Genomic DNA, 11,706 nt, shown 5'->3' on the forward strand with positions numbered 1-11,706 from the left:
GACATCCCAAACAATGAAGTAACATTAAGCTTAAATGTTAATATATTTACTTGCTTGATAGCCAAACCTACTTAGGTTAGGGAGGTATCACACTAACAAGATGAATAATGCCAGGCTGAAAGGCAGTGTCTCATCGCCCCCTTCTGGTTGCACCTGGGATGTGTTAGGAAGTGTAGTCTGCTGCGTCTGGATCTGAAGCCAACAGTGATGTTGTGACATACTATAAAGAAGACTGTAAAATACAGATTTTCAGGTGGTGTTAGGTCCTTTGTAAACTAGACTCAATTAGACCCTTTTGAGCTGAGACTTTGACTTCAAGTGTCCCAGTTAGCTAAGCCAGTGTTCACATTATCACCGCCCTGGATCTATACAATATTAAGTACATGCGATGCTGTCAATTTTGTGTCTGCTTTGAAAAAGGTATATTGTAGTTGTTTAGGATATATTTAGGAATATAATAGTCCATTCAACCCCAAAAGCACATTTATGTCAGTGTGAAGAAAAGTTTCAACATTGTGCAACATCTTTTTCAACACGGCACCTGCCATTAGGGGCTCTATGTATTGGCCTTATATATTTTCTGAAAAATAAGACACTTTTTTTCTTTCTAGGACCACTCTACCCAATTGCTGGAACTCATAGCTCGCGAACAGACGATGGAAGTTCTCCTCGAATTCCCCTGCAACGACCTTTTGTGTATTTTGGCCAGTCGCACAATCAGATCTATGTATGTTTAAAAAAATCCCTTTCTTTTGAATACTGGTTTGAAAATGTGTAACTGTAATTGAAAAAATAAAAATGTTTAGTTGAATAAAATGTATGAAGTTAGAAATGATTTGTTCATCTTTATCCAAAATGTTTAAGATACTAAATAAGTACTGCAGTTAGTTGTAGTCAATACATGTTTTATTCCTGTTTTGAAATCATAAAGCCTTACATCTGTTGATATTTAATAATATGTGATTGGCAATGATGCTGTTGAGTCCTGAATCTGTTACTTTGGTTTGCAGGTAAACCACAATGGCCACCTGACCTTTGACACATCATGGTCTAGTTATTCACCTCAAAGGATCCCAATGCACGGGAGCAGAGAACTTATCGCTCCCTTCTGGATAGATTTAGACAACAGATGGCAGGGTCAGATCTCCTACCATCAATACACCAGCGGCACAGTGCTCCAACAAGCCACACAGGACATTAATAGCTACTTCCCAGGGTTACACTTCAGCGCCAACTGGGTCTTTGTTGCAACATGGTCCAATGTGCAATACTATCCAAACACTGGAACAGTAAGTCATTTTGTTCTAAATGGAAGAATACATTTCACTTTTAACTATATTCACTATGATAATCATAATCAAAACATTTTTAGGGATCAACGGTCCAAGCAGTCTTGATCTCTGGAGGTCGTTACTCATTTGTGCTAATGAACTATGGGATAATAGCATCAACAACTCGCCAAGCACAGGTTAGAATGTACTAATGAAAATGTGAAATTGCCATGCCTTTCTCAAATCTTAATGGAAAATGACAAATGCAGTTAATATCAACATTTCCTTATCTGTGATATTAACTTCCAGGCTGGATATGACACAATCAACTCCATTCATCATTTCTCCATCCCTGGATCCTTCTCTAACAGTGGATCGAACAGTAGTTACTTAGATTTCCGCCAGAACAGCAACGTCAATGTAGCCGGTCGCTGGGCTTTCCGGACAGACCATGGATCGCGCGGCTGCACTTTTAATGGTAAAAGCAGAACCAGAGGGTGGTCACCATACCTACTTTACTTTTGTGCATGTGACCACTAAACCGTGAAGAAGTCTGAGGATTTATTTGGGCTTCTTGAACTATAGAACAATTCAATCCTATTGAACAAAAACAGCAGAGCATTAAGCATTGCACTGCTTTAATGTGGTGACAGGGATAATAAGTGAAGCTTCAAGTAATAATAAACAATACAATAATCATTTCATATATTGTAAGGTTAAATTGTTGACCATGACCATGCATTGTCCCAGTTTAAAGGCAGCTGTTCTGTCTTTCAAGTCTTTCTTCTATCATCTTTGCTAAAAAGTCGCATTTAAAAGTCAATGAATTTCAAGAAACTTTTCATTCCTTCAAAGGTCAAACCGTGCAGCTGGGTGACTCGTTCTGGAGCGACAGATCCTGTGCTGAGAAATGCACTTGCACCTCGACAGGCCTGCAGTGTCACAGCCAGCCCTGCTCATTTTCCCAAGTCTGCAGACCCACTGCCTTTCAGTTCTCCTGCCAGACAGTGCGGAAAGGCAGATGCACCATCAGCGGTGATCCACATTACTATACTTTCGATAACAAAGTGTTTCACTTCCAGGGCACCTGCACTTATGTTCTCTCTGAGCAATGTGGTCGTGGGTTGCCCTACTATAGAGTAGAGGGCAAGAACGAGCACAGAGGCAGCACTCGAGTCGCTTGGACACGACTGGTCAAAGTGCATGTCTATAATGATACCATCGAGCTGGTCAAAGGACGTCGTGGTATGGCTAAGGTAAACAAAAATAACTGAATCCCAACTTTCTGTGATATTCCTTTTTAGTTCACACTTGTACAACTTTGTTTCTGCTTGCTGGTGTCATTACAGGTTAATGGAAACTTTGCAGCCACTCCGATCTCCCTTTCCAATGGCACTGTCCAGGTGTATGAGTCAGGTTTCTCTGTGATCATCAGCACTGTCTTTGGCTTGGAGGTGTCCTATGACACAAATAGTTATGTTAGGATTCGTTTACCCTACACTTACCAGAATGCAACATGTGGCCTGTGTGGAAACTTCAACAATCATCCAGAGGATGACTTCCGAACCCGCCAAGGCGAGCTTGTGAGTTCCGATGTGGTTTTTGCGAACAGTTGGAAAGCACCAGGAGACGATGAGCTTGCTTGTGGGACCCGATGTGGAGGCTTGGACTGCGCTAGGTGCACTGCGGCTCAGACAGCTTTATACAGCAATCCTGCTCATTGTGGTATCCTCACGAGCACTTCTGGACCTTTTGCTGATTGCCATCAACAACTTCCCCCACAGAACTATCTGGAAAGCTGTGTGCAGGATTTGTGTATAGGAGGAGGCTACCAACCCATTCTGTGCCAAGCACTCAATGTGTATGCAAGTCAGTGTCAGCAGAATGGCGTACAGCTGCCAAGCTGGAGGAGACAAGGCTTCTGTGGTATGTCTGTGTGTCAATCAACATTATATCTTAAAATGTTCTGGGTATACAGTAAGTGTCCAAGATTTCAAGATTAATGTTGTTTCCTTTTCTCTAGAAATCCCCTGCCCGTCCAACAGCCACTTTGTGTCCCAGGGCACAGGATGTCCAGATACCTGTGTCAATCCCAATTCTACCCAGAACTGCCCTCTCCCTGTCCAGGAGAGCTGCATCTGCAATGCTGGCTACATCCTGAGTGCTGGGGTCTGCGTCCCTCATGCTCAGTGTGGCTGCAGCTTTGAGGGCCGATATTACCGCTCTGGAGAAACTGTGATCCTGGACGAGGACTGTGGGAGACAATGCAGGTGCAGCTCTGGCTCCATGACTTGCCAATCCCATGGTTGTGGTCCCTTAGAGTCTTGCAGGGTGGAGGAGGGAGAAAGAGGATGCACACCTGACAGCTATGGCACATGCTGGACAAGGGGCCCAGGGTCTTATCAGACGTTCGATGGATTGACGTACCAGTACCCTGGGGCATGCCGACTGACCCTTGCCAAAGTAATGGGATTGTCTAGTCACCCACATTTTGCGGTGACTGCAGAAAAATTGCCCAGAGGACAACAGGGTTTTGCCAGGGTGCTAAAGTTTGAGGCAGAAGGCACACAAGTCTCCATTGAAATGACAGGTAGCAGCAAAGTTCTGGTAAGTCACACATATATTTCTAAGAGCTAGTTGAAAGCAATGTTGTGACCTTTATTGAAGCATGTTGCAATCATGTTTTGAATAACGCATAAAAAGGTACAAACTATTGTTTATATAAACTGAAACGCACCCATAACATCTGACAATGGCTGTTTAAATGGCCCTTTAGGTTGATGGTCAGCAGATCAGACTCCCTTACAGCTCAGCTTCCAACAGAATCCAAATCTACCACAGCAGCATTCACAGTATCATCATTCGCACTGCCTTTGGTGTGACTGTGCAAACAGTCTGGCCTCATTTGGTGCGTGTCACTGCACCTGGTATCTACAATGGTTCACTCGGTGGACTCTGTGGTAATTTCAATGGTCACCAACATGACGAGTTCCGCACACCAAATGGCGTCCAGGTCGACACCTCTCAGGACTTTGGGGACAGTTGGAGAGACGGCTCCCTGGCTGCACACTGTGTGGAAAGCAATCAAAACAACTCCAGAACCAATTCTTCGGTTTCTCGTTGTAGCATTCTTCACTCACCACATGGGCCATTTGCCCAGTGTTGGGCCATGGTGGACCCACTGCAGCATGTTGATGCATGTGTGGAGATCACAAGAGCCTCTATAGATCCAGCAGCAGCCCTATGTGAGTTCCTACGGGATTATGCAATAATGTGTCAACAAAAGGGCGTGGCCCTAGGAAACTGGAGGATATCCACTCACTGTGGTAAGTCATTTTTGTTCATGTTATTATAGATGTGTTTGATATTATATAAATTATTTTACTGAATGAATTGCTTTGTTTTTCTATAGCGCAAAACTGCCCTCCAAACAGCCATTATGAACTCTGTGACAGCTCTTGTCCTTCCGCCTGCCCCAGCCTCTCGTTCCCTTTTGCCTGTGACACTGTGTGCCAGGAGGGTTGCCAGTGCAATGATGGTCTTGTCCTAAATGGCAACCAGTGCGTGCCACCAACATCCTGCGGATGCTATCACCAAGGACGCTACCGACAAGGTGGCGAACGGTTCTGGGACAGTGAAGAATGTCAGAGCTCGTGTGTCTGTAATGGCACTACTGGGGCAGTCCAATGTGTCCCCAACTCCTGTAGTCCTGAGGAGTCCTGTCGGGTGGTGGAGGGGGAATTTGGATGCCATCCTAACCCTCATGGCACCTGCTATGCCTCTGGTGACCCTCACTACCTCACATTCGATGGAAAGGCCTTTGACTTCCAGGGAACGTGCCGCTATGTCCTGGCCAAGCCTTGTAGTGAAACTGAAGAGCTCCACCAATTTTCAGTTGAGGCAAGGAATGAGCCTTGGAGAGGGTTGCAAGTTTCAATCACAGCTGAAGTATTTGTGAATGTGTGGGGCTATCGAGTGCAAATGACAAGAGGAAGCCAAGGTGTGGTACAGGTAAGCTACAGATTTAAAACTATCAAAACATTTTTGTATCAATCAATTCCTATACATGTGTTTTTAATCTAGACTGATGCTTTCATTTTTAAGAAGAAACAGAGTTGCAAGGCAAATATAAATCTATGCCATTTAATGAGTTTTTTCCCAATGTTATAGGTGAATGGAGAGACTAAAAACCTACCTATTCTCTTGAATAATAGTCACGTATCTATCTATGCAAGTGGATCTCGCACATTTCTCAGTGCTGATTTTGGCCTGAGTGTCATGTACGATGGACGGTATACAGTGTCTATCTCTGTACCGCCAAGTTATAGGTAACGCCAAATATACTGAAGCCCATGTTTAAATGTTTTTGTTCAAAATAAATCTTATCGAAATGATGAGGCTCATGTATCATCAATCTATCAACGCATGTTTTAAATCTGGATGTTTTTAATTATTGTCATCAGAGGGAAAACATGTGGACTTTGTGGAAACTTCAATGGAAATCCAAATGATGAGTTTCACACCCCATCTGGAATGACGGTCAATACTCCACAAGCATTCGGGGCAAGTTGGAACGTAACAGGCAACTACACCTGCACTAATGGGTGTGGTTCTTCTTGCCCACGATGTGCCAATGAGAGACCAGCAAGATCCCAATGTGAGCTTATTCGAGCAGCTGAGGGCCCTCTCAGCTTCTGCCATGAGCAAGTGGACCCAGTGCCATATTTCAATGACTGTGTGTTTGATGTTTGTATCTCGGGAAATCGAGGCCAAGAGCTTCTTTGTAGGGCAGTTGAAACATACGTCAGTGCCTGTCAGTCTGCTAATGTTCGGATCTACTCTTGGAGAGACAACACCACTTGCAGTAAGTCAAAATTCAAGTTGTTTATTTACCATCCAAGCAGCCTAATAAAACAATCAAAGAAGTGTCAAGAAAAAGTGTATTGATCTACTGCAACCATAATTTAATTTTCTCACGTACAAAGCACTCGACTGTCCCGCCAACACCCATTATGAGCTGTGTGGTACAGACTGTGGCCACACTTGTGCCAGCAACATTGATGCCACCTGTGAGCAGGTTTGCTCCGAGGGCTGTTTCTGTGATGAAGGTTATGTCAGGAGTGGGACAAGATGCGTACCTGTGGAAAGCTGTGGCTGTCAATACAATGGCTTCTACTACAATGTAAGTCATTTAACCGTTAATGAAAAAAACACCAGATATGTGTACCAATGATGCATCAATCTTCTTAGTCACGGCTGTCACAATCAAATTGCCTAAAATGACAAGTAATTATGCAATACTTGTGGAGAGAAAGACCAGAACAACGCGACGATAGTGGCCATGTTTATGAACAGATTACTTAAAGGGGACCGATCATGCAAATTGCATCTTTGTACGTCTTTTATACATGAATATGTGTCCCCGGTGTGTCAGGGAACTCACCAAGTGTCAGAAAACACAACCCTCTCTATTTTCCTCCATACCCAAATCTCTTAAAAAGGGGCTGCAACGGATCTGATACATACTGATCCAGATTTGAACACTTTTCTGACGTCAGGACGGTGGCGCTACGGCTATTGGGCCAACTCCACCAATCAGGAGGAGACAGCCACGGACATTGCCGTTCGAAAGCGCTGGAGACGCTGTAGTACATATTTCAGGCCACCAGATGGTGCTGTTCTCACTGAATCCGAGCATGAAAGGCAATGTTAAATTGAGCGAAATGAGGAATGGCTAAAATGCATGATCTGTTTGGTATTTTGAAAAATAAAACGTATAAGTATACCTTATATAGGTATGGCCCTCAATATATTATTCAAATATAGCATGATAGGTCCACTTTAAACCTAGACTAAATGAATGCTACTTTATTGTGCTCCACTTATTATGTATCCTCTTAGTTGCCTTTTTGTCTTTTAATGTAATAATTGCAACATTTTTATAATTTGTATGTGGCTCTTTCTTGCTATTGCAGGCTAATGAGTCTTTCTGGACGGAGGGTTGCTCCCAGCGATGTGAATGCCATGCTCCCAATGACCTGCGCTGCACTGCTGTATCTTGCACCCCAACACAAGACTGCACCATCAGACATGGAGAGCTGGGCTGCTTTGATGCAATGTCTACTTGCACTGTGTGGGGGGACCCTCACTACAGGACCTTTGATGGGGCGCTGGCTCATTTCCAGGGCACATGCTCTTACATCGTTACTGAGAGTGTGAGCGACAGGACCGATGACACAGGGTTTCAGGTCGTAGCCACCAACAATCACAGAGGGAACAACCGTGTGTCGTTTGTGTCTGAGGTGGATATCTACCTCACAAATCAACCAGAGAGTGTGAATATCACGATTGGACCCAGCAAAAGAGTTAAGGTACACTTTTAATAACTTTCAAGATGAAGAACTTTTTATTTCTTCCTGGTTTAATAATAGCATATCATGAGTACCTCTTCACTTCTAATCCCCCTCCCTCATTCCTCCAGATAAATGGAATTGAGGTGACTCTTCCCAGCACTGCAGGAACCTTAGCTCATATACAAAGGCAGGGACACTTCATAGAGGTCAATGCAATGGACTTGACAGTCCAGTTTGATGGCAGGAGTACTTTATTGGTGAGAGTCAACAACAACCATGAGAGCAGAGTCACTGGGATGTGCGGAAATCTCAACAGTGACTCTTCAGATGACAAAGTCTTACCCAATGGCACATCGGCACAAAATGACAATCAATTTGGACAAAGCTGGAAGTCGCCCAAAAGCCAACCAGGGTGAGCGGTTTTTAAAAACAAAAGAAACTTGTGTTGAAAAATAAACAAAGCCAGCCAAAGTTTTAAAACCTGTAATGTATTTTCCAGATGTGGATCCACCGATCGAGGAACAGGGAGTGGAGATGGATTGAACGACTGTACCTTTAGGGGAGAATACTCTGAGCTCTGTAGTGTCATCACCAACACTAGTGGGCCATTCAGTGCCTGTCACCTGCACTCTGACCCTCAGCCGTTTTACACTTCCTGTGTCTATGATCTCTGCCTCTACACTCCAGCCAATGGCATGTTGTGTTCTGCAATCGCAGCCTATGAGAGAACCTGCTCAGTTTTGGAGTTGAATATCCCTGAATGGCGCTCTGCTTTGCATTGTGGTAGGTTTTCATTGTGCTATGGATAGCCAAGATAATGAATGTGGAAGTCAATTATTTGTTTCTGTTTTATCCCTTCTTGTCTCATTCTTTTCCCACTATTTCTACAGCTGAGTCAGACCCCTGTGAACATCTGGACTGCGCAGAGCATGAGTGGTGTGGTGAGAAGGATGGTGTGTACGGCTGCTTTTGTGATGAACACCACCATCGGGCCAACAATGAGAGCTACGGTGAGAACATCTCCTCTTTAAACACAGCTTTCATTTTGAGCTGAGGGAAGTGAAATGTAAGAGGAGTTGTAGACAATGCTACATATTACAATAGCTTGTTCATGTATTATACATCAACAAAAAAGCACAGGACAATAGGATCTTCTCAAGTTTAGGTTAGTTACAGTACTTTTGCTAAAAATGGGTGGTCCTTGTATTAATCTCAAGGTGCACAAAGGAAAATATGATCCAATCACAGAACTACAAATGATCTTCATGCACCACTGACAGTGTATGGGAGCTATAAAAAAAGTGTTGACAAAGGTGTGCGATCAGCAGCTTAAGGCAATTTGTTATTATTATTTGTTGTTTTCTGGCACCAACAATGGCAACCAAGGCTCATATAATTTACAATAGGAAAAAACTGGATTTCTCACAGAATATGATCAATTTATTCAAACTGTTGGTCCAAAATAAACATATAAGATTTGTACGTTATCCTTGAGTCGTGTGTTTCTCTGTACCATCCCCCTTCACAACTCTGTTTTCTGTTAATTTGTCACTACTTAAACTTTTCAGACAATATGTACAGCTTTCAAATGTTTTCTAGCTTATCAAAAACTATAGAAATATGTGTATTTATTTGTATATCTCTTTCATAGACTCGTCCATCATTTGTGAAAGTAGTTCAGGCACCATGTCCGTCTCGCGCTGCCAGCTGTTCGAAGCCGGCTTCCATTCCGCCGCCCTCCACCTGCAAGACCACTCATGCACCGGGACTCTGGATGACGGACGACTGGTTTTTAACTTCAACAATAACAACCACCTGTGTGGGACAGCTCTGAAGGTATAGTCCATAGACTCTAATGCCATTCAAAACAGACTGATGAAGATTTAAGATATCATTCTTTCCTCTACAAAACACTAATTCCAACTACTTGATTTTTCCTATTTTTAAGAGCAACGGAACCCATTTCATGTATGAGAACACCATCCAGGGCGACGTGGACCCTCATCAAGGTCTAATCAGCCGCCAGAGGAACATTCATTTGCTCTTCTGCTGTGTTTACCCTCTGAACCAAGCTCTGTCTATGGATGTGGGCATCAACCCTGTAGAGAGGTGAGAACACCATCTGCATGTATTGTTGATTTAATTGTTGTAACTTAATACAATTAACACAGTCCTTTTTGTATTGACAATATCCATCCTTTTTTGCTGTAGCATTGTGTCGAAAAAGCTTCCTGCAGGCCACGGACAGTATCATATGAGAATGATCCCCTACCAGGACCCTGCCTTCCACTTCCCCCTGACCAGCAGCAGGAACATAGAAATGGAAATCGACCAGGTTATGTATGTGGAGGTGCGGACAGAAGGCGTCGATGAGAGCCAGATCTCCACTGTTGTGGACAGTTGTTGGGCAACTCCGGTCAACCTGGCCACCTACCCTACCCGCTGGGATCTCCTCAGCGCAGAGTAAATCAGATAATTCCATTTGATCATTTTTTAGAACACTGACCACTTGTTATTCATTGCCAAAGACTGAAAATAATTAACTTGTCCAAGATGTGTTTCTTTCATCTCTACCCATCCTCTCTTTTCCAATTCAACCATGTTATATTATCTTGGTAACATTGCAACATCTGCTTTCTTCTCTTATTCCAGGTGTCCTAACCCCGCAGATGGTACAGTAGAGCTGGTTCAGAATGGCCTCTCCACTGTGTCCCGATTCTCCTTCAGGATGTTCACATTTACCAACTTCTCATCCATTTACCTGCATTGCCAGGTCCACCTGTGTCTTTTGAGACACAACAACTGCTCAGCTGTAAGTACTACTGTGTGTGTTTGCAGTTAGATTAGATTATCAACGGCTGCATCAACAGAAGCCTTTAATATTTCTTTTCCTACAGCACTGCTACCCTGGTCACCACAGGCGCGTTGAGAGGGATGTAACCTACCATGATACTGCAGACATCTCACTAGGACCTCTAATGATGGCGCCAAATCGCCACGGTAAAGCTTTTTTGTCTCTTTGCATAATTTTCATACGTTTGATGACACAAAAGCTGGATGATTACATTTGATCTAAACTGTGGTTCTTCTCTTGCAGTTCGGGCGGTGAAAGCAAGCAGTGCTTCCGGCCTGTTGACCTCACTGGTGACCTTGCTGTTGGGTTTGCTTATAGCCAAAACTCTGACCTAAATCAATCAAAGATGATACATTCCTATTCTAAAATTACAACAATTATAGTCCCTTTAAATTACTCATTATTGGTGTTCCTCTCTGAGGTTTAAAGTTGTGGTGGTTTTTCTTGAAAACATTAGGGGGCAGCATAAGATCAAATACACATTTTGCCTTTTTTAATGAAATGAATGTCTCCTTGTTACCTTTTTGAATGAAGTATACTGTTTATCAGTTGTATCCTCTGGGCTTTTGCAATACATCTTATTATGATTATGATTACTATGATTAAATCAACTTTTCAATCCATTATAATCATGATTAAAAATGATCAATTAAGTAATTTCTGTGTGAAATGTGAATCATATCGTATACATTGTTGACTCTGAATAAAGTTCTATCTACTCAAAGTTTGCAGATATTTATTTAAATAGTCTAGACGCATATAGAAATACTTTGGAGTAGTTAATAAAACTCATGTTATGTACAGGAGACATACACGTACGTAACAATAACCACAATCCAAACCATTAATACAGGATGGTTCTCATTTGACATGAAAGAAGCTGCCGGTGATTTAGGAGGTCGGGTTTCTCTCTTTTGTGCAGAACATCCTTTGTAGAGCCGGGTGTGAAGGCCGACACAGACGATATCCTCCGTGTCGTCTCTTTGAGGGTGAAATTCATCATTGTCAGTCAACGTGTCTTCAATAGTATGGGATAAGACTTACAGTAGACATGATAACACTTGCCACAGACACACAACATGCAATTTGTCATTTGGTATGGCTGTAAAGTACATTTAGAACTTCAAAGAGGGGCAATATGTCCAACACCACATGGCCCAGAACAGAGGGTGTCCAGTCCATTACTGTCAATTCATGTAAATGATGTCGAGATTACTTTACAGATCAT

At 42.9% G+C, this 11,706-nt stretch overlaps 1 protein-coding gene across 1 annotated transcript; it reads left to right on the forward strand.

Moving 5' to 3' along the window:
- The first annotated feature begins 617 nt into the window (after positions 1 to 617).
- On the forward strand, positions 618 to 11,202 carry LOC307023559 (alpha-tectorin). Its single transcript, XM_079656866.1, has 22 exons — positions 618 to 727; positions 1,011 to 1,289; positions 1,373 to 1,468; positions 1,581 to 1,749; positions 2,127 to 2,527; positions 2,621 to 3,197; positions 3,295 to 3,878; positions 4,048 to 4,597; positions 4,684 to 5,282; positions 5,442 to 5,599; positions 5,735 to 6,135; positions 6,257 to 6,453; positions 7,247 to 7,642; positions 7,753 to 8,036; positions 8,124 to 8,407; positions 8,515 to 8,634; positions 9,276 to 9,460; positions 9,573 to 9,733; positions 9,836 to 10,087; positions 10,277 to 10,436; positions 10,522 to 10,624; positions 10,722 to 11,202. The coding sequence occupies exons 2-22, from the start codon at positions 1,077 to 1,079 to the stop codon at positions 10,811 to 10,813; spliced, it is 5,982 nt and encodes a 1,993-aa protein (XP_079512992.1). The 5' UTR covers positions 618 to 727; positions 1,011 to 1,076; the 3' UTR covers positions 10,814 to 11,202.
- The last annotated feature ends 504 nt before the right edge of the window (positions 11,203 to 11,706 follow it).

The sequence above is a fragment of the Notothenia rossii genome (assembly GCF_949606895.1).
Source record: "Notothenia rossii genome assembly, chromosome: 11".
NCBI lineage: Eukaryota > Metazoa > Chordata > Actinopteri > Perciformes > Nototheniidae > Notothenia > Notothenia rossii.

Bases quoted from the DNA above. Each gene is read 5' to 3' on its own strand.
- LOC307023559 (XM_079656866.1), top strand. From the start codon at position 1,077: ATGCACGGGAGCAGAGAACTTATCGCTCCCTTCTGGATAGATTTAGAC. The intron at 6,136-6,256 runs GTAAGTCAAAAT...TCACGTACAAAG, and splicing joins GAGAGACAACACCACTTGCA to CACTCGACTGTCCCGCCAAC. The intron at 8,037-8,123 runs GTGAGCGGTTTT...TGTATTTTCCAG, and splicing joins TCGCCCAAAAGCCAACCAGG to ATGTGGATCCACCGATCGAG.